The sequence below is a fragment of the Hetaerina americana genome, unplaced genomic scaffold, assembly GCF_022747635.1.
Source record: "Hetaerina americana unplaced genomic scaffold, ioHetAmer1.1.p SCAF_38, whole genome shotgun sequence".
Taxonomy (NCBI): Eukaryota; Metazoa; Arthropoda; class Insecta; order Odonata; family Calopterygidae; genus Hetaerina; species Hetaerina americana.
The window spans coordinates 182322-206077 of NW_027286963.1; the positions used below are offsets into that span (position 1 = coordinate 182322).

The 23756-nt window shown below is 36.6% G+C and overlaps 1 protein-coding gene across 4 annotated transcripts; it reads right to left on the minus strand.

The window, feature by feature from the left end:
• Positions 1-23756, minus strand: LOC139691596 (platelet binding protein GspB-like). 4 transcript variants are annotated; one of them, XM_071589494.1, is made up of 8 exons: positions 23236-23756; positions 20466-22921; positions 18468-19513; positions 8374-8632; positions 6235-7052; positions 4731-5382; positions 1319-1468; positions 1-463 (listed from the first exon to the last, which is right to left on the minus strand). In XM_071589494.1, exons 1-6 carry the CDS (start codon positions 23678-23680, stop codon positions 5211-5213), a joined length of 5196 nt encoding a protein of 1731 aa, XP_071445595.1. In that variant the 5' UTR covers positions 23681-23756; the 3' UTR covers positions 1-463; positions 1319-1468; positions 4731-5210. The 4 variants fall into 4 exon arrangements, with proteins under 4 accessions (XP_071445595.1, XP_071445597.1, XP_071445596.1 ...); XM_071589496.1 differs by having other exon boundaries at positions 1-1468; positions 23272-23756; XM_071589495.1 differs by having other exon boundaries at positions 1-1468; positions 20466-22936; positions 23272-23756.

Consider the following 23756-nt stretch of genomic DNA (forward strand, 5'->3'; position numbering starts at 1 on the left):
TCTTGATGCTCTCTTATTATAATAATCTTTCTTCTTGCACCTTTGATTTCCTTGAGCACATCTCAACTCACATTTTCAATGGCGACCACACATGAATTAAACTGATTCATGTCAACCGTGAGACTGTACCAACATTGTCACTTTCTTCCTTGTTCCCATTAATTTTTTTTCATTTGCTGCTAATCCACTGTGTTTGGTTTTGTATGCCTTTCTTTTTTTAGCTTATGATGACATTCCAATTGCAATGCCTAAATGACAAGTCATCATCACACTGACATATCTTCTTTACTGCAATCACTAGCATTGCAGGTAAAATAAGATATATCATTTGAGTAAAATAAGCGTCAAACCTCATATTCCACTCAGTTCCAGCATACAAAATTGCTAAAAAATAGAACAAAACTAGCTAATGATAAGGCTGGCTTAACGTAATCATCACCAACATACCTAATGGGTTACCATCCTGCAAGTAAAGTAATAAAATCTCAATTTTGTATTAATGATGATCAACTTGAGTTCCACGATACCACTACATCGAAAACTTACAAGAGAGCCAAAGAAAAGTGGAAATAATCCAACAATAGAAAAATAAGAAGCATAAGCATTAACTACAAAACTTTGAAACTAATCCCATATTTTTTCTTTAAATCTGAATTATCGAATCCAATAATAAATAAAATGATCCTGCTTTAACATTTAAATTCAAAAAGGTTTGAACTCATGACCCTGAAATGTCTTCATTTAGCACTGCAAACATGAATTTATGCTGAGCAACAAGATTTTCCTAAGTACTTTCTCAAATGTGCCCTAACCTTTCCCTCAAGTCATACAAATTTCTTCTTTTTTTTTCATTACAAAAACACTGTATGGAAGAATAGATGAGAGAACACAAGCTTCCTTCCCACAGAGAAATGACAATAGCTGTACAGCAAGTGGTTTCATTTTACAATTTTATCTCACTCCATGAGAAGAGGCACAAATTTCGAACGTAGTCCACTGGAAACATTACTTACCCAATTCAATTACAAATCCAAAAAAAAACAAAAAAATGATGAAACAAAAATATCAAGAGGTGTTACAAATTACAGTCAAAGAATCACACACACTAATCAAAACTAACAACGTTAAAATGGGGACATGGGAAAGCTTGGTATTTCTGGAACGAAAGAGGAAGAGTTTTTCAAAACGTTCTGATGCAGCAAGATCGGAATGTATTTCTTTCGAGCTTCCTAAATCCCTCGCATGGGTGAAGCAGGTTAGAGAGAGGATTGATGTCCAGTTCACACTCTGTACACAGGAAGGAAATTTTTGAACCTACCTATCAGAGGAATGACGATCCAGGTGCCTTTACATATCCAGCTATAGTAAAATTTCCTCTCGCACTGTCTTATTTGTATTGTGGGGGAAACATGTCCTGGCAAGAGAATATCCTCTCTGGGTGAGAGGCCTGGATCGCCAACAATTTAACCTGGAAAACATGCCCACAATGCTGTTTGTTACCTCCTGAGTCAAGAGTCTCGTCAAATCTCTGGATTCATCCAGTGTACAACCACTTAAATATTGCTCTATAGGCAAATTCATGAACTCCAGTTATGTACAATATCCAGGGAAATATGTGGAGCATACATTGCAATTTCTATTTAGTCAACAAATTAGGTATGCATATGAATTCATATCATTCAGGGTGGCTACACTTTAGTAAATCATCAAGTTGGTATAAGGTGATTCTGATAGGTAAAAAGTTCGGGGAATTTCATAATAATTCAGCCTTATAACAAGGGGTTTGGAAGGGCAATAATTTTGTATTTTGAGGAGATTCTAATATTTCACAGAACAAATTAAATCTTATCTTCCCGAATTTGAATTCAAGGAAAGAATAATTATTTGATGCATTACAAACAGGAAACCCTGAAGATCATTTTTTTACCGTACACACACTGTAAGAGATGAAAATATTCTGGTCAAACATGAGGAAACAGTGACATTAAGAATCAAACATTGCTAAGCAAGGAAAGTGAGATAAGTCATTGGTCGTTTAATTAATTTGAATTTCTGTAGCCACCCTGTAATCAACAACACACCTAATAAAAAAAGTTATCTAAAACTATACCATTGTTAGATCCAAGGTTACTTTCAACACCACTAAAGCAAACACACATGACTTAGAAGTGTCCAAACAAAAACTTGAAAACATGCAAGTTAACGGCAAGATTAACAAATGAAAACAAAATTAATCCATTTTTTGCAGTGAGAACCATTATAAAACACACGAGTCATTGCATGTTAACGGTTCAAAAATTTTGAGTTCTGCTTTAAAGCATAAGATTTCATCCAACGTGAATACAGCATTTCATACTGACATGTTGCTAATTTACAGAATAAACGACTGGAGTTGCAATTAGTTTAGAACTTGATGACTTAAGATTCCATCATTTTAATCAACCAATTTTGTACCTAAAATCCACAGCATGAAACAACACATTAAAAGGATCAACTGAATTATTTTTACACCCTCTTTTAACTTTGATTTCCGACTCAATGCTTTTCAACTCTATTACGTTTAATGACCACAAAACCCATGAATAATAATAATAAATTCTCACCAAGATTCCACAAAAAAAAAGGAAACCAAAAAAAGCACAAAAAGTGAGATGGCCAACATTTTTCTTTCTTTTATACATTGAAAGCACACTTCTAGTGGAGTTGGTAAAGGTATAACCCAACACAAAGATTATGAATACCCACGATGTACATCTGCCAAATTTGGTGAAAAGAGTTCCACTATTCAAATTCTACACATAAGATACTTATATTATGCTACTATATCAGTTCTTCATAAAAAAACTTATTCCGGCTATAATAATCACAAGGTTGTACTGGCCAACAAAAATTTGAGAGCGACAGAACTTATCATCATAATTACCCAAGTGACTCCCTTATGAAACCTGAAGAGTAATGAAGAATATTTTAAAATGGTAAGAAATGAAACCTTGGACCATTGTTTTGCTTCAATAATGCCAACAGGAGCTCAGCAATATCACCTGTGCTTGAAAATTTAACCGTAACTAGTGATCCGAAACAGTAACATTGAGGGGACAAGATCTTTCGCACCAAAACTACAAAAACAACTTTGTTTTCACTCTCCTCGATAGTTCATTGATTCAAGATCTATGTCAATTCTATGTATTAAAACTTAATTAATACTTTGATCTAGATTGATATCAGTTCATTTAGTTCTTAGACATATATGTCTGTTCTCAATGACTTCCTGAGCCAATACATGCACTGAAAGGGATAAATTGTGATCATGGCAAGATTGAAAAAAATTATCTGGTTGATATATTTCACAGGATTAGCCCAACGAATTGAAACCTCTTCTCAATGCTGGGCACATGGAAAATGTTTTTCGCATGGCTTTGACACAGTGCTCACAATTTATAAAAAAAACCATAAACACAGTAATCAACCCGAAGGTCGGTTTGGTAGGTGATAGTAGAGTTCACCCATTACTAAGCCCTATACGGCATGTGAAATTCACACATCAGGGTAGGGGGGTCAGTTCCTTTCCCTGTGCCGGTTATGGTTTCCCAGGAGGACCTGGTACCCATAAAATCACATAGCTTGGGTGGAGCTGCAGGTGCAAAGAGTGCCTGTCCCGGGAATCGAACTCGGGACCCTCTGGTCAGTAGTCCAATGCTCTATCCCCTGGACTACTGCGACCCACTCACAATTTATATTTTTCTATATTCAATATAACTTAAATCAAATAATTGCAACAGACTTTTAAGCAAATGACAAATGTCCTGCCTAACTCTACTTTCTCAAAATGGAACAATTTTCAGATCTGGCAAACACACTTTGAATATACATTAATAAAATCCAGGAAGGAAGCTGGAATATAATTTATTCAATCCTCTCTCTCGAGATAAAATCTAAGATCCCTTTACAAACTCCGCCTGATACCTCAGAAGAAATTGTGTGCAATAAGAATGAAACACATGCAAGCAAAGTGAGACAACCTTTCAACAATCTGACACAAGAAAATCAAAATCTTGTAGCATCACACCATGTTTGCTTGACTAACAAAGGATACAACCATGAAAATCAACCAGTATATTAAAGATTACTCACTCAAAAGAGGTCTAACCTTGTACATGCTAAACAATTCAAAGAACTGCGTGAGATGTAGCAAATTACTTTCGCGACATCATCCACTGATGTGATCCAAAAACAAGAATTTCACTAAGCAATTAATCATTTTTCTTGATCCAGGCAAATTATGTTATTAAACAACTTTTTCCAACTCACTTCAATCTCAAAAATACAGCGAGTGAACAGATTAAAAAAAAAATAATCAGAATACATCTGCAATTCAAAAGACCAACCAATCAGGTCATTACATGCATAATTTCTTTCTTGCTTAGTTGAATGCATGATTTTGAAAAAGAAAAAAAGAAGTTATAAGGACAATATACATTTGGAACAACTGAACTTAAAATGTGTGTATGGACACAGAGAAAACTGTAGATTCAATAAACTTGTAGTCAGGCAAATATGGTGATTATATGAAAGTACATATTTACAAAGTAAAACAAATAAATTTGAAATTGAGGACACTGACCATCACAAATTTTGCCATAAAAAACCAACATTGGATATTAGCAACGAATAATTAATTAAAGAAGGGAGGATTGCACATGCAAGTGAGAAGGATTAACAGAGTACATTACCTGAGAACAAACACAGCAAGCAGCTTTGGCTACATCTCCCCAGACACACAGCAGCATTATCTGTGAAAAAATCTGAACACATTTGAAATATCACAGCAATATGGCATTGATCCAATATACATTCATTGTGCACTTAAATAAATGAACCTAATAAAATTAGTAGCTTATGAATTTCAACTCCAGGTTTCAACAAAAACAAAGAGTAATACTTGAATCTGCTAGTTACATATGAAACAATATCATTTACAGATCATTAGTGCATTAATACACAATCTAAAAAAATTTAGCTTCTTTAAATAATAATATATGTTCAAAATATTTAACAAAAAAAATTAGGGAAAATTAAGATTTGTATATATATATTTATATGTATCTTTTCCTCGATAAACTTGGATCAATTTTAAAGAGAGGGGAAAAACAAATGTCTTTGGAATTATCAAAATCCCACTGTCCACAGCTTAGCTATGGCTTAAGCATTGATTACGATCCTTTCACCACTCCTTTACTCCTCTCGTGCTGGTAATGACACTCTTCATCTTGACATTCGCCCATTAGCTCATACGGACAGAGAATAATGTTTGGATCCAGCATCACAGATTCCCCAAGCTGCAATGAACTTCCTGAGGATGCAGAAGTATTCTCTGCATGGGTCCTTTGAATTCGAAAAAAAATTGTGTACGTATGAATGCAATTGAACAGTTTAATCACTCATTTTCATATCTTATTCATAGAATATCATAATATTCTTATCCCTCAACTTTTTCCTGGACAAACAAGCCCAACTTAATTTTTCTCCCGACGCTCGGAAACTGATTTCAAGAGAGTCAGCCTTCTAGATAACCCATAATAATAATGATGGCAATAACCCAAACACCGAACGGTCTTACAACTAAAAGGAACACAACTCTTGTCATTAAATTCCCGATTCGAAAATCACATTCCTGACTTTTTCAAAATATTTCTGAAGAAATTCATTGTTTCCCAAAACTTTTCCCGGAGTTCCTGAATGAGTGACAGATGAATCCTTTCACTTATAACAATGATATTATTTACAAAAATTAAACTTGCACATCCACAACACATAAAAGTAGGTACTCAAAGATCAAGGCACCTCTTGTTAAGTGTTGCTATGCATTACACACGACTGACATGGAACAAATTCTTTCCAGCCTCAAACCCAGCTGTTTGAACACTTTCAAGAAAATTTAAAGTTTCAGCAGATTAATTTCAGGCAATCACATGCAAGTACATCTAAGAAGCAAATGCAGCAATGTTTCATTCCATTTAGACCTTGGCGTTGTATTGAAACAAAAATTTATTCTATTTTTCCCCATCTTAACTCGAAACAAATAATGCTAACAATAGAAAAAAAGTGTCTCCCATCTTGATTTTCAGCCGTGAACTTTGAACTGTACACTACACTTTATTTCAAACTACACCATACTGTTAACTTGAAACTGCATGTTGTACTTAGCACCAAACGAAAATAGTTTTGGGTACTTACCTATTGGTCACTGGTTCAAGGGGAGAATGGTAATCTCTCAGTTGGACTCCATTCCCAGCCACACTCTGCATCGAGACGGTCTTCTCTCCAGAAAATGAAGACACAACTTTGCTGGGAACTGGGTCACTGTTTACAGCAGCACCACTGGCACCAGATTTTGTAGACTGAGAAAGTGGGGTTACCACCTTAGCCACACTCGCCGATGTAGTTGCAAGCCCATTTTCATTCGATGCTGTCCTTTTCTCTGAAAGAGCAGGTAGTTTGATTTTGGCACTATCACCGGAAGCAACTGCAGTGCTGGATGCCGCACTGAAAGAGGAAGGAACGAAGAGCTTCGCTGGGGCCAACACAAACTTTTTGGTACTCAGCGGCACTTTCCTGCCAGTGGCCTTTCCTGGCACAAATACAGTCGAATTGCCCTGAGTCTTGAGTTTTGAAGCCGGGTTGAACACGGGTGAATTGTTTAGCCAATTAGCACTTGAGACATTGTTCCCTAATGCCACTGAGCTCCCGATATGGGAGCCCTGGGGTTTCAGACCACTTGTATTTGAGGGGCTAACTCTTAAATGTCCTATAGAGTCTGTTATGAGATTGGACCATGGTATTGCAGGAGTGCCAACCCGTCTTGGTGGCCTCTTTGGCATCGGATGCTTAGGCGGGACAAAGTTCTGACCCCTTAGGAACGGAAGACCTGCTTTTTTCATCTGTTTGGTCTGCCACAGCACACTTGACAATTGGCTCTTCACAAGAGCAGCACCACCTGAGGGCACCTGATAACCAACAACTTTTCCCCCAGCTGCCTCCTGAGCCTGTTTCAGCTGTAACAAACCAGAGGCGTGGAAAATCATTTAGAAATATATATTCAAGCAACTTTAGTATTTTACATGCGACTTGAAATGTGCAAATGCCATGCAATTTATTTGGTGGGCACAACATAATTGAATGCAACAAAAAAGGGAATGCTTAGTGAATGTCATTAAATATTAAATTCCACATCTTGGATGTATTTATAAAGTATCATAATTTCCCTTTATAACACACACCTTATGAATAACGCGCACCCGGAAATTCGCAGTTTTCATGAATTTATATAGATACCATGTGCCCAGGGCTTCATAGTTATCTTGAACATGTATAGATGCTGCACTTCTGTATGTATATATGCACGTAAAAATTATGTATAGTGTGTGTACAAATATGTCTATATCGAATGTGTGTGGGTAAAAATATGTCTATATTTGGATTTTTTCAATTTTCATTGCATAACGCGCATCATGTTTTTGATCATCTGAACATTTTTGTATAGATAACAGGCGCGTTATCGATGGTAAAATACTGTACTATGTAAATCTAAATAAACTTTTGCTTTTTTGCTCAATGACCTATGAGCCAAGCCATCTGCATTCAATAAGGAGAAGCCTTTACCGATGAGAGAAGAGAATTAAATTAATTCCAAAGAAACTGCGGGAGATGCCGCAACAGTAACTTTTAACGGAGTCATCCGCTAATGTGCATTTCAATGCAACAGTTTCAGAGTGTAAAAATCATTCGCCTTGACTGGGATTCGAACCCAGATCCCTTAATATCCGGTCGAGTGCTTTAGCCACTTAAGCTACCGAGGCGTCCTCTTAAACTCTGAAATTAAGAAATGCATTTCAACAGGATTGCCATTTTGAATTGGATCCTACAATATACAACTATAGCAATTCAGGTGAATACTGTGACTAAAATACCCATTTCTTACTGTCGGAATAGCAGTGTTGATGCTGCATTTTAATCTGTTTCATCAACCTCAGCATCAAAATGTCCTTAGAGTTTTCATACATTCACTAATGAAGTGATTCCAACAAAAAATGCTACAAATTATCCAAGGAACTATATGAAAAATTACAGAGACAGATAAAAACAGGTATATTTCACTTTTTTGGCAAAAAAATCATTAATACATAAGTTTTTATTGAGGAATAATTTTTTTGGAGTAAGAAATTATTAAGATTCATTTCAAAGAGTTTCAATATCAATTTTCGCCGTAACAATCTTCCCACATTTCAATTCTCTTGAGAATTGCACAAATTTTCCTAAAAAATTTTGATTACTGACATAAACCATAATGATGAATGGCAATGCCCAAGAACAAACCTTATTGCCAAGCTTTGTGCATGCTTGACAAAGCATAGAACACCTCTGTCGAGTGGATGTCACTCTCTCATGCGTGGACGAAATTGTGAGAGCGAGTTGCTTCAGGAAACCTTTTTTCGCAGCTATTGCCATCTCAGCATTGGCCAGTTCCTTCCTGAGTTTCTGCGCAGCCATTTCCTTTTGCCTGAGTTGTGCCCCTTCGATTTCCATTTTGGTCAAGAGATTGGAAAGTTCACCTAGGCACTGAAGAGCCGCATGTCTTGGAAGAGATAATCAAAGAGGAAAATGATATTATGGGTAAGCACCTCTCATGCATCGACACACACCACCACAATGGTTTGAAAAATTATGTCACAAACACACTAGACAAAAGTTACAGTCATTCACCGGCAAAACAAGCTTGGTCAATATTTCTCCAAAATCAAGTTGATTGAATTCATGATGTCCTGTGTTCATCCTCATACACAGCCTGAAAATTGAAGATTAAAGGGCTTCTAGCTACTTTCAATATAAATTCTTGTACAACCCAAATTCGTTCTTGCATTTTCAAGCAGACAATTCCCAGAAACTGTGGGAGATGCCATCAAAAGTAACTTACAATGAAGACATCTGCTATGCGTTAATTACAATGTAAAAATTTCAAAGTATAAAAATCAAATGGTGGAGCTGATCAAATGGTTATCCAGATCCTTCGTTGCCAAGTTTTATGTTACACTTATATGCCTGCCTTACATGCTTATTTATATTCAATGATCCATTTATTTTTGTGCAACCCTCCATTTTCATTTTAAATTTCCTTACCAACTACCTGCTTTTTAGTAGTGCTCAAACCAGGGATTTTAGTCAATACATTCTCTTGGTTTGAAGGGTGACCTTTGACCAATACTAAAAATTCTATATCGCTAGGTACTCATAGATATACAGTAAGATAATTCATCCACCCTGTTATAGGAAGAGGAGTTTCTTTTCTCTCATCTGAAAACAGAACTTTTTGAAAGCAGCTGGTTTGGCATATTGAAAGATGAAATTGAAATGAGCACGGGTCAAATAACATGAATATAATGTGATAACTAATGAATGTAATATTAAACTATTTTTCCAAAGTTAATTGAAACCTCCATTTGCATTTTATAATAATGACTTTTCCATAAAAATTGTTATTTCTCTTTCAAGGGTAAAATGGAATAAGCGGCAGAAAATGAAAAAATATGCACAACAATTTCCAGCCATTTTTACTACTTCTTTCATTCTTTAATTAGTTTTTTTGCCTGAAAGATAATATTTTCCAATCCTTGGGGGCAAACATCATCACAACTATAAAATAAAACCCCAATTCACAGCTGAGTCTATTTGTCAGAGAGTTCCACCTCTAAAGCCAAAGCAATATGAAAAGAAAATTTTGAAATTAGGTACATTTCAGGGAATGTTCGTTGGAAATGACTAAGACAGTATTAGGTTTTCATATTAATTGAAAAAGGGAGACATTTCTCTTTATCAATATAAAACAGGAAATTACTCTTAGATCTTTGTATATTCAAGTCATCAGAATTGCAGACTTACACAATGTCATTACTTACAGAATTTTGCAAAGATAAAACAGACTCAAAATGATATTGAGAGAGAAAATATTAAACATGAATAAAAAATTGTTTCCAAACTAGCTCATTCCATCATGGGGTGTCACATTGACAACAAATATTTTACGATTTCTTCCTTTCAAAAAACAAAAATGTTTTGATTTAAGTTCTAACTCAATCGCATTCAGTATCAGAGTTGTAGACAGCAGTATTAAAGCTCTTCTCAAAGGCAACAAAGCTGCTGAAGCCTTAAAAACATCCACATACTAGGGCACATTCTCAGCAGGGCTCAGTATTTTGAAGGTTTTCCAACTTTTAATGCATTTTTCACAGTTTTGACAAGTTATAAGGTCCATGAGCTGTGCTACTAGAAATCTTAAACCCTTATTTCATGTAGTAATGAAATATGAAGCATCAAAGAATATCATTTCTGCAAACTACTCTTGTCATCAGTTTTGCTCATCCATCTCCTGAAGTGAACTTTTTTGCTTTCAATGAATTTGTTCAGAGAGTGAGATAATTCAAGTGAACAAGGCTTCATGAGAACATGGCTAATAAAATGTTGTCACTGGATTATGAAAAACTAAAAATATAAAGACATTGGGTATAGACGATTTGGTATTGAAATTTAAAACAAAAAATTGGCCTTTATCTTGAGAAAAACAGAGCACTGGTACAACTACATTCTCAGGCATGAACTTTAAGGTGTAAATGAATGGAAATTATGGATATTGACTGAATTAAAAGATAAGAGTATGAGAGATGTTCAAATCTCATGAAGATGCTCAGTCAAAACTTGATCAAGGCTTCCATTGCACTTGCTATGCTAATATAAAAGAAAAATCAGGACAGCCCACTAGGTGGAACACCCTGCAATTGCTAAAGTGACCCATGGCCATGGCTCCAACTCATAGTGAAAATGAGAATTGTGGGTTATTAGAAGAAAGGAAATGTAAGGTACACTAAGTGAAGATTCTCACCCAATTCAAGGGTGATGTTGTGCTAGTTTTGAATGTCATACTGAAATTATTTCCCATTCCAACCAAAATACACAATTCACTAACTGTTTTGAAGAACAGTGGACTCTCCTCAGAATGTTGTTTGATGGAATGTTTTCCTTACAAGTACATCCATTCCTTCATTCCCAAATCCCAATCTAAGTTGATTATTCTGGTTATCTCTTTAGTGAGTTTCATTAAAGATCAAAATTAAAAAGTTTCATCGCGTAAGAAGTCAACCTAGGGCAGCAATTCAAGGAATTGGTCAACACAAAAGCAATGCATTTGAAACAACTAAATATACTGACACTATTCTGAGGCTTTTGATTAGAGTAAATTGGGTAGAACTAATTGATATATTAAAAAAGATAGGAGTTGATCGGAAGGATAGGACACTTATCTGCAACCTGTACATGTCTCAGACTGCTCAGGTGTGAATGGGGGACGGAGAATCCAGATGGGTCATGTTAGGAAGAGGAGTAAGGCAGGGTTCGGCATTATCACCTGTGCTGTTCGATGTATATGTGGAGGAAATGGTTAAAGAGGCTTGGGAAAAACTGGCGACAGAAATGGCAATCTTTGGGGAAAACATATAATCGGCAAGGTTAGCAGATGATCAAGCCTTAAGTCAGTCAGTCAACTTAAAGGGTTACAGACATAAACAACAGCATATTAGAAAATCAGTGTCATAGATATGGGATGTGAATCATATCAATCAAAACAAAGTTTATGAGAATTTCAAATAGGAAGAAGGATAAGTTAAATGTTAAAACAGGAGGCGAAAAACTAGAGTAGGTGGAACAATTTACTATCTCGGCAGTGTCTTGGACCAAAATGGTCACAGTAATGGGGATACAACAAGGGGTCAGCTAAGGGGTTGCATTATTAGGCTCACTAATACATCAGTTCAATACATATGGGATAACTTAGCCTTCCTACTTCAAGAAAACCTCATCACCTTTGTTTTGTTTACATTATCATTCCATACCTATCACACTGATTTAAAAATGCGCCCAGCATTGATTGTAACCCCATGGCTGACCGGCCAACTCTTCTTCATAACATGAAAAGAAAATGTTATTTTACCTTGGATTACCATGAATGAACTACAGATCATGTTGTAAGTTTTTAAGCCACAGATTGCCTTCCCTTGAGTTATGCCACCTATATTAAAATTCCACCTGCAATAGATACCTTGACATGCCTTTCCAGTTCTGCATGACCTGTCTTGGTATGGTGGAGGTTTATTGTATTAAGTAGTTGGTTCATTTTTATTCCTACCTTTCTTGAATACTAAATAACTTTTTTTAGTGGGTGAAATTAACAGCTGCTTAGGACTAATTTTTCTGCTAGCATGAATATGGATTTGCACATTTTTCAGGATTTCAGTTACAGTTTTTTTTTCCTTTTTCCTAGCAATTTAAATACCCTTCCTCACCCTTGCCAATCTCACCTTGTGTTCGCACCCCTTGCCACACACGTTTTTGGCAGTTAGTGGGGTATTTATGCAGATCATTACGGATTTGCAAATTTTACATGGATTTGCTAAGTTCGGAATTCCAGATTTCTTCCAAAAACATCTTAATAAAAGGAACCATAGCACCATTGCTAAGCCATAAAAGGTCCTTTGTCTGTGCTGAGTTACAACTGTCATGAGTTGAGTGCAGAGCAAGTACAACTGATGCATTATTGAAGTTAAAACAGTTGTACTTGCTCTGCACAAAACTGGAAAATTGCAATTTCTTTTCATTCTTCTGAGATTCTTTGACGAAGATGATAATGTATACTTGAAAACTGAGAGTTGCACTCATTTATTTTCAATTCGGCCAATTCCAAATTTCTTCAATTGCAACAGGGGAGACTTGTCATTACCACATGACATTGTAAAACCAAAAAACAAGCATATTACACACACACACACACTCTTTGTGCCTTCACACTTAGGAGAAAAATGTTCGAAGACTAAGCCACATATTTTTTCAAACTTTAATTAAACCAAACAACACACACAAATTTACAATCATGTAAACTTCAACCAGGAGAGTTTAAATGAAGGATAAACCATGAAAAATTAAAACCTGATGGAACATGGGCAATGTGTCCAAAACATACAAATTACTTTAAAATACTTTCAGCTGCTAACACACTAAGTTGCAGTTCAGTAGAAATTATAGTCTTAAAAAATATACATTGGGAGTTTTCTTTTAAGTACCCACTTGCCTACCTTGGGAGTGCTTTCATCACTAAATCACAAATTTTAATGTCTCCAATGCAGATCTGGTTTCGTGTAAACCAATTTTGTCCAAAATTAAATCCCTTTTATTTTTGTCAAAATATCAGCTTTAATAAGTGAACGACAGGTAGCTTATTTTCAAGCATTAGAAAAGTTCCCCAGCATCAAGGAATGTTAAGAAAACTGGAAAATACAATGCAAGTATTAATTATATAAATTTCAGTACATGTTATTTTGATGCCTAAAATTCTGTAATTTTATTACCACTTCAATAATTTCTACGTTCAGCGAAATCTATGACATTTCTATAATCTCCCTTCACCACCTACACTCAATAAATTTGCATTATTAACAATTTTTTTCTAACACCAGTCCTAGTCTAAAAAGATGACATAATTGCAAAATTGTAAAACAGTAGATGAATGTGAAAACTAACTATGACAACTAATCGGAGTAAACGAAATGCTCTAACAGAAACTTATTGTAACATTCGAGGTCATCACTTATAGTTTCGCTTTAAAAACATAATTTATCCATAAGGGATGATAAAAAAGGCAAATTATATCAGGGCCCTTTGGCCAGTTAAAACTTATTGACAGTAAAACAAACCTAATTATATCATGCACATGCATATTTAGACATGTTTACTTTTGAAAAAAAAACAACACCATTTACAAGCCTATTCCTTACGTTATGATAAAATAAATATGCACAAATACAGTTTGCTAAGTACTATAATAGTCATTTGCTGTTGTTTGAAATTGATGAGACCAATTAAAAAATACGATGGTCTACTCTAGAGCAACAAAAAGATGTTCCAGCAAAGGAGCTACCACTCAAATGTCATGCCAAATTAAGCCGAAATAAATATAGACCAAATTGGCAGCATAAAGGTCAACAATGTCTTCAAAATTGGCAAAAATAGTCTCCATAGTTAGTTCATCTACATCTTGCTACTGTGCTGTGCATTCAGGAGTCCAATTACTGCCAGGCATGTGGAATTGAAATATGTCATCAAATATATTCATTAAAGCTATGGAAAGGGTTCAGCAATAACATAACATCAGTGACCGAAGCGTAGACTTGAGTATTATGTTGGCTGAGGGTAACGATTTCACCAGCAAGATTGAAATTTCAATTTCAGCTTCGTACCTAATACCACTAGAGTTTATAAGTTAACGAACAGTACTTCACTTAGCTTAACTTGTAAGCTACTTCAGCAGTTTAACTGAAATCTACAAAAATACCTCAAAATGATTATCTCACTTCTACACATATTACATCCTCACTTCAAATCATAGCAATGGCACGTCCATGTCACCTAAGTACTCATCCCAACAGGAAATTCTCTCAACTTTGAGATGCAATAAGTGCACGCTTCCCTTGATCTTAGCAAGAGCAAGTAAATTTTTATGTGAAATGACAATGGTGTGAATGGCAAAGTTTCTTTTATGATCTATAACTCTGAGGTAGTGGAATTTTCCTGTCATGAGTGTTTGAGTAAGATATGGAAATCCTTTTCTAGAGTAACTTCATTCAAAGAAGCCACGGATAAAACTTCCAGGGAAGATAATTCTCTCTTTTCTTTTTAACTCTTGCTTTATCTTCTTGAGGTGTTCGATAAAAAAGAGCTTTCCTAGATGTCTTGCAAAAGAGAGATAAAAATATATAATTAATAATATAATATACATAATAGGAATTAGTGCCCTTAGTCTATCCTAATTTTCTTAGTACCACCTCCTCCTTCAGTAATCGTTTTGTCCTGCTCATGTATGTAAACTGAACATCTCTTATGTGGTGCTTTAATTTTTTTTGTTAATTTGTATTGTTTCAACTATTCTTGATGGTCTACCATTTCAGATAAGAATTGGATAGACAACGATTGATCACAACCACATTCATTAGCTTCGTCTCATAAGAGAAACCCAGACACCCACACTATATTCAGCTGTTCTTCAATTCACACATTTTACCTTCCTTCATACTGTCTAACATGCATATTTTTGCATTAACTCTGTAACTCAGAAGCCTCTTTTCCAAAGTAACACATGTCTTTTGCTTGGTCGACTGAAAAACGAATGAAATTCAGTAAGTACTGCCACACCAAGTCACTGCAGTTCATCAAGGACTGTGGATCTCCAAATGGTAGAAGTAACAACATGGCAAGAGTTTAAAGGCGAGGCTGAAAATACCATTCTGTGATGACACTGCTCTCCTGTTATCGCAACTTTGCAGGAATAGCTCTACCCTTCGGACTTGATATATTGGCAACAGTCATTCATCCATCCGGTTGACTTAAGGCAGCCTTAGGATGAGCTCTCACTGCCCACTTCTACTCAACAGGACACAGATACCACATGGGCATGGGCCAACTAAATGGTCATGGACAAGTTACAGCTCATGGCTTGTACAAAATCAATCTTCAAGTTTATCTCAAGTAAAAGAGTATTGTCCCAAACATAAATGAATTTGAGAAGGAATTAAAGAGGTTAAATCTTTTTTTTTTGCAGTTTTTGAAACTTTTTTGGTTATGCTGCATCACAAGAGATTCAAGTGCCACTTCACAGTTGAATTCACTTTGCACCTCCCATGGAGTAATATCCTAACTCTAGGCTCATTTATGACAACAGAAAAAATTCATTGAATTTAATGGTACAATTATGATGATGCTAATATAATCCATAAATGGTTTCAATTCCATGTTCCTTAATTAAATTTATAATGGAGGACAAAAATTTAATCTCACAGATTAAATAATGCTTGAATCATGCCTCTATGGGGAGGAATTCAGACGTATGTGGTATTTGAAGCTATTGTCATTCCAGAAATGTCTTACGGTAGAAAATGTACAGCCATATCTTATACATGATACATTCATGTACTAATGCAAAAACTTTTCTCAAGGACAGGTACTGTTTTCCCTGTCCATTCTCGATGTCTTCTCTTATGATAATCAATCCTCAACGACTACGTGGATCTATAAATTGATAAAATAGAAAACTTATCCGTGCAAGGAAAGAAGCATGTAAAAGAAGTAACTATAATCACTATTTCACATATTGTACTGATATAAATTCATATATAACAAACATAATTTAATGTATGAGATGAACAGCTTTACCTCTGAGGCACTTTCTTATTAGAATTCAAATCCATCCATCAGGGCTCGGCTACAAGCCTGTTTCTAGTAACATTGATTTACTGTCCTGGGAGAACATGATGGCCTTCCATGTCCAACAAGCCTAAATCTGTCTAAAACATCGATGCTTTTACCTCTTTCCTTGATTTTAATCCATTGGAATACGACAATCTTTTTTTATTTTATGATAACAAATGAAGCACTCAAAATTATTACAATTGGTCATGATTTTACCTGATTGGTAGTTGCCACTACCACTTAACATTTCAACATCCTCAAGAAGGATGAAAACAATTACAGTAAACTTAAATTCACATCTCTTCATAAAGAAAATGTGAAGAAAAAACACTGTCCAAACCATGCAATGATATGTAATAACATGTTTGAATAAATTGTGTGATATGCTTTTCTAATCCAAAGTCGCCATGAGGTTTTATAACTTAAGTTTAGCCATATATGATAAGGCCTTGGAAAGAGGAAATGAAGGTTAAGTCCTGAACCACACACTAAGCAGTGGCCGCAAGAAAAATAATTGATATCTGTCATACGGAAAGATGATATTATCGGAGTGTTGAAGGTTGTGATACACGCAAAAAAGTTGAGGGGAATGTTAGGCATTAGGATGAATTAATACAGGAATGCCTTTTGGATAGATAAAACTGGGATAGAGCCAGAGAATGTATTGAAGGAGAAAATAATGCAGAGAATATAGATTTAAAGGTCCACCATTATGCAGTTTAATATAGAGGGACCATCAAAAACATTTCAACAAGATATATTATACGGGGTACTTCTAATTTTCCCACCTAGATTTTGACTAACAAACAAGAGGATCTACAGCTCAGTTAACAACTCAGTTTAGAAAATAAACCTCTCTCGAGTTATGCTGACATAGAAAAAAAAATAAAATTAGAATATACCAACCATTTTGTAAAATAACTTCTCCAGCATATTTTACCAATATGTCTAAGCTCCTCCTCCCTCCCTATAGGATGCCTAATTAATTCTAACAATTGTTTCAACTATTCTTGGTAGTCTCCCATTTCAGACAGGTATTGGATAGACACCAATTTATCACCACCACAATTCTTAGCTTCAGCTAATAAGAGACACTCAGACACCCACACTACATTAAGCTGTTCTTCAATTCATACGTTTTACCTTCCTTCATACTGTCCAACATGCATATCCTATTCCTCCCCCTACCTAACATGCGTAATCTTCTACCCTGCATCACAATTTTCAACATCCCATTGCAAATTATGATGGTCTTCATCTGTATTTACTGCCTCCTTAGGATTTCTCCCAACAATCTCCTCTCTCACTGTGCCTACCAGTTTCTCATTTGTTACCTTTTTTCATCCACTCTCCATAACATCTCAAAAGCAGCCAATGCATGCCTACCATCTTGCTTGAACGACCAAGTTTCCAAGCAGGGCAAAATCACAATCCATATCATTAGCGTCAATTAGTCTTTTCTTAACATCCTTACTCAACATCCCTGTCCATGATTCCCTCTTCCTTGAGAGAGCTTCTTTGCCTAACCCAGCTCTTTCCCTTATGTTCCTAATACTTTGACCATTTTAGTCCAAGGCATTGCCAAGACATTAAACTATTCCACTCACATTAGTTTTTGCCCTCAAATTTTAATGTTTAACTTAGCCTTTCTTCCACTCAAAAACCTCATAACCATTGTTTTGTTCACCTCTATTCTCATCCTATATCTATCACAATGATTTCCAAATGCACTCAGCTACAATTGTAGCCCCTTTGCTTACTGGCTAACTAAAGCTTGATCACCTGCAAACCTAATTGATTTAATAAATTCCACACTGACTTTAATTCCCACCTCCCATTCTTCCCATACCTCTTTAACCATTTTCTCCAAATCAAGTTTCAACAGTACAAGTAAAACAAACAGCAATCAAACATACATTCACAGAAGCAATTATATATTCTGGAACTAAAGGATTTAACACAAATTTCTGTGAACCATTATCACAAAAATTATTGGTTACTACAAAAAATAAGAAGGTTACCATTGAATGGATGCCTACTGCAAATCTTACTCAGATAACCATACACACACATCGAAGCACCTGAAAACATGGCATGCATTCATGCTGATAATGAACTTCATGGCTCACCTTTCTGAAAGCAACTGGAGCTCCAATTCTGCCAATTCGGTAACTCTGGAGTCACCGCTCATCAAAAGATTGTACCTGGGGGAAACAAATGAAGCCTGAGTTGCAGCCATCTTCCCCTCAGAAATGCCCCCTCCCCCTAAGCCTCCATTATTTTCAACTTTTTCCCCACCACCCGCCGTCAAAGGAAAAACTTTCCCTACCACTTCGGCAGTGATTTCAGTGTCCCCCAAGGGAACTTTGTCCGCTGTATGACATTCCATTGCCTTGCTTGCACATGGAACTACTGCATCGCCCTTCGCTCCAATAGATTCTTCTGCCTTACTACATTTCATGGACACACTAGCAATATTCTTAGGGGAATCATTCTTGAGAGGATCCAACCTCTCCACATGAGGTGCACTACTTGAAGCAGTCTCCAGCAACTTATCACTACAGGGAATTCCTTTACTTAAAGTTGACACACTCTTCTGCATCTGGTCAACACTCTCAGAAGACAATTTGCTCACGAAATTCAGACTGGTTGGAGTATTTTCTTGTGCCTGCAACTTAAAACCTGCATCTTTTAATGCAACACTTGGCCCACATGCAATAGTTTCCTTAGTGCCAGGTAAAACATCAGATTTCAATGCTGACTTCTCAGCCATCGCATTCATCTTTTTATGAAGCCTTGACTTTAGCAACTGCTCCCTTAACAAATTGACATCTTCTTCAACGTCATCATCATCGTTGGTTGACATGGTATTGGTTGCAGAGGCCATAGGTGTGGTTGCCTTCCTGGAATCTAGAGATTTTCCTGCATCTCCATTAGCAGAAAGCTCATTAGCAGGGTTTGATTTCTGCAATTGACTTTGCTGAACAACCAATTTTGGAGCATCACTAACACCAACTGAATCACACTTCTTCCCTTCAATGGCCTTTTCACACTTAGCGGCAGCATTTAATGCTGCAGCTGCCTTACGCTTCTTGCGCAATTCTTCTAATACAGATATTTGCATTTTTAAACGGCGATATTCTTCTTGTTGGGGGGGAGGAAGATGGCGTACAGCCTGCAACGAAAAAGAAATTTTCTTTAGAAATGTAACACATGTCAATCCTTACAATAAAAAATCATCAAAAGGTAAATTCAAATGCAGAACTTTCAGTCAAATGTTTAAACATGTCCAATATTATGTAACGTATAACTGAATCAACTTTACGAATAGATGAATAAGAGAATATCTTACATCACAGGAAAAGTGGCATAAAATTGAAAGACATGGGTATTTACAGTGCACAGAGATGCAAATATATGCATTCTTACCGGCAGTCAAACTACCACAATTCAAAAAAATGAAATTCTTAACTTTTTATGCACAATGTATGCAAAGGTAGAGCTACATAACATTTTTTTAAGGCTTAACTTTGTGGAATTCCTTCATGATGAGGGTAAATAAAGAAACTTTGCACTTCCACAATAAAGATTTAATATTTCACAACCATGGTTCCGATGCTGTGCATCATCACCACCTGATGATGATTCGCAGCATCAAAACCATGGTCGTGAAATATTATATCTTTATGTGGAAGCTCGAAGCTTCTTTTTTTTACCCTCATCTAAGGTAGAACAGATTATTCTGAATCAAATTAACATTTGACATCCCCAGATAAACAAACACAAGTCACTCTGCCAAATTAGATCTCATCAGTGACAAAACCTGCAAGGTTTTACTAAGGAGTTATATGTAAAAACTGTGGAATAATGAATGCAGCCCCACAAGTACCCTTTGTGGTGTCATGAGAGACCAATTGCATGGGTATTACACCTTTTCCCCATTCTTCACCAATTTATTCCCGAGTCATCCCTTAAAATTTCATTAATCATTTATTCCCACAAAAAATGCGTTCTTGGGACATAAAAAATGGCTCAAAGGAAAATCTTTCAAATTCATACCAACTAATGCATTACGTATTTACTCCCCCAAAAATATCAACCATGAGAAACTGTAAGGTACAACCTACCTGTGGGGTAACTCCACTGACAGTTTTTACAATCTGTCTCTCTAGTTTGGTCTTGACAATGTTTCCAGCTACTTTCGGTGTGACAGGAGTCATACTTGCTTTAAAATTCAATGCAGGCACAGCAGATTTTACATTTGCTTTAGAATTCACCCTCGGCCTCAAGGAAGTCACATTTATTCCAGATTTCACTCCAGACCCAGGGAGATTAATCTGCTTCTGTGCTATATTCTCCATCTTCGATTGCTGTCCTCGTGAACTGGGTTCATCTTGCAATCTAGACTCTTGACCTGATCTGACTTCTTTCAAAAAACGATCCACTGACTTCTCAAAGTCTGCTGAAACATTAGCTACCACTGGAAACTGGCTTTCCAATATGGGTTGCTCTGCTGAATTGGTCTCATTACATATTGCAAGCAATTCTGATGTTTCCACTGGGTTAACCAAAGATTTCTCAGAAGGCAGAGGTGGATTCTTCACCGGAGAATATTTCTTCGATAATGTATTTTGCCTTTCATCGTCACTTTCATCTGAATCATCTCCTAAGCATATTACTATCCTGTCCTGTTTCTGGGGGACTGTACTAACTGTTTTTGCTTTGCTGACTGTTCCTACAACAGTCACATGAAGATTACCATCTATTCTTTTCTTTCCCCCAACGATTCTGTTTTGATTAATTCTCTGGTACTTCCCACGACTTGCAATTTTAGACAGATATGATTTCGCGTACGGAGTCACAGATAATTGCACATTGCTTGGCATACCGACTTGACGGTTACGCACCCTAGCTAGCAACTGGCCTCTACGACTTCTCTCAGCACTTCTCTTTAAGGATAACTTAACCCCTCTTCCTGCCTGGAGATTGGTAGCAGGAGAAACCACACCTCTCTCACCAGGTCTCATCAAAGTTTCTAATTCTTCTGTTGCATCATCTAATGTGATAACTTCATTGACTGATGGATTAGCTACTTCTAGATCACTACCTTTAATTTCTTCCGCCACTATTGTGTTTGCATTTATGTTTTCACTGATATGTCGTCTTGAAATATCAATGAGCAACTTTGCTCTGAGAACTTCCTCATCTTCATCATCGAAACTTCCCGAAAAACAGGCTTGATTACTATCACATTGAACCAAATCAGATTTTGCTTCAGATGCTTCGGATAGCACCTGCTCTTCTTCGATCCTAGGACCAACCTCAGGAGATGAACATATCCCCACTTCATCTAGCAAGATCATGGAGTCCAAATTTACATCTGCCATGCTGACAAAGCCGGAATTGAGATCCTCTTCAACTTGCCCTTCACCAGTACATGTCCTCACTTCAAGTAAAGTGCTGCTCATCATCCTTTTCCTTGACTTGGAAGACTGTGCGCGACTTCCTATAGTCACTGGTATGCTTCTCACTTTTGACTGTGAGCGATTTGATCTAACTCTTGGATGCAATAATTCTAGGTTTTCTGATTGCAAACTGTTTCCATCATTGTCATATGGGTTGGCATTTTCTTCCTCATCAGTCAACGCCAGCTCCATGTCCACCGGTGTAAGGTCTTCCACCGCGGATGGAATTGGTGGATCATCGGGAGGCAGCGGGACATCGGAAAGTGAGGAAAACATTGTGGGAAGCCAATTTTCGGTGGCAGAGGGAGGAGCTTCTTTACTGGCTGAAGAAGAAACGGCTTCTTCAACAGCTGCTTCAAGCAGATCGGCAGTGTCATCCAAATTAAAACTTGAATCGGTAATGGTTTTCTTTGATGGCACATGGTTAGACATTCTTCTGGCTTGCCTTCTCACGATGATTCCTCGACGTTTCCTCTCTAAATATTTCGCTCTAATCGCGGACTGCAAAGCTATCATTCTTAACTGGTTAACGTCATCCTCTTCATCCTTTGATTCGGAGTCTTCATTCTTGTCAGCAGCTTGCGAATCACTAGCACTACACACAGATTTGCTTGATTCGATCTTGCATGTCCCTTTCTGTTGGTCCTGTCCTTCTTTGCTGAACCCCCGTGACTCGGTACATTTTCCTTCCGTTGATTTAGATCCTACACTTCCCAAATCCGAAAGTTCAAGTACGCTCACTTCGGGTGATTTTTCATTATCGCTTTGAACACCATCAACTCGAGATATATGCTGCTCTGAAGCAGCTGCGGCTTTTAGTTTCGACGCCCTTATTTTCGCAAACAATGCAGCACTTTCTTTGATGTTCCAATTCCGGGGTTGAACTTTTCTGTTTTTCTTTTGTCTAGCATTTCTCAGGTCCCTTTTTTTCCTAACCTCTTCCGTGTCACTCGAAACGGAGTCATTTTGCTCATTAGAAGGAGATCTATGTTGTTTCCTCTTCCGATTCCTCTTCAATTTATCTTCTGGCGATTCATTTGTTCCGCTTTCACGATTCCTTGGGGGGTCTGTTCTAGCTTCTTTTGAATAGTGTCGGTTTTCCTTTTCATGGGAATTACCTGAAATGTGAAAATCTATTTTCTGTTCTGAATAAAGTAGCATAATTCAAGATAAAAATCAAACTTCAGAATGTTAACTTAAAATGGTATTGTTAATGAAACAGGCAAAATATTTAATCATTTCAAAGGAAAAAAATTATATGAAATATAATTCCAATTTTCTCTTTAAACTCAACAAGCTAGTGATCTGATAAAAGCAGCAGAAAATTTGGAAATGTTGGAAGATTGAAAATAAATCTACGGCATCAAATTTCATATAACGCACGGAAATTTGGCAAAAGGATGTGAAATTTAACAAAAAAGCGTTTACTTACCGTAGCATATGGTGTCTGGTGTAACTGAAAGCTTACCTTCGTTGCCATGCTTCGAAGTTCTATAGTCTTTAAGAAGTTCGTGAAAATTTATCTCTCGATGATCACTATTTAGATCCGACTTAGTTAACCTGCTGTAAGTATCTCTCGATGGCTTGTCGTGATCAATGTAAGAGTAATAAATTCGCCGTTTCGGATTTCTCCAGTTAGAGTGTTTTTTCTCTTCGGGATAGACCTTTGGTTTAACAGTATGTGACTCACTCTTGGAAGAGCTAGAAGGCTGATAGTATTTCATTCCAACAGAAGGAAGAACGTCGGTTGATTTGGAAGAGGAAAATTTCTTTTCAGTTCTGTCTTCTTCCGAAGTGTCATCTTCGATTTCTCCTTCCTCAGGACCATCATCTTCTATGGCTCCAACAGTTTCTCGCGCAATCACTTCCTTAGCCATTCCAAAGTAACAATGCGGAAAATAGTTATAAAAATACAGAATCCATTACGCACAACCCTAGGCATCACCCGTGTAG

What these genes read in the sequence shown, in the direction of transcription:
- LOC139691596 (XM_071589494.1), bottom strand. Translation starts at nt 23,680, where the DNA reads ATGGCTAAGGAAGTGATTGCGCGAGAAACTGTTGGAGCCATAGAAGAT. An exon ending in ACCAGACACCATATGCTACG is followed by an intron (nt 22,922 to 23,235) that starts GTAAGTAAACGC and finishes TTCACATTTCAG; the next exon opens with GTAATTCCCATGAAAAGGAA. An exon ending in GCACAAAGCTTGGCAATAAG is followed by an intron (nt 7,053 to 8,373) that starts GTTTGTTCTTGG and finishes GGTTTGTTACAG; the next exon opens with CTGAAACAGGCTCAGGAGGC.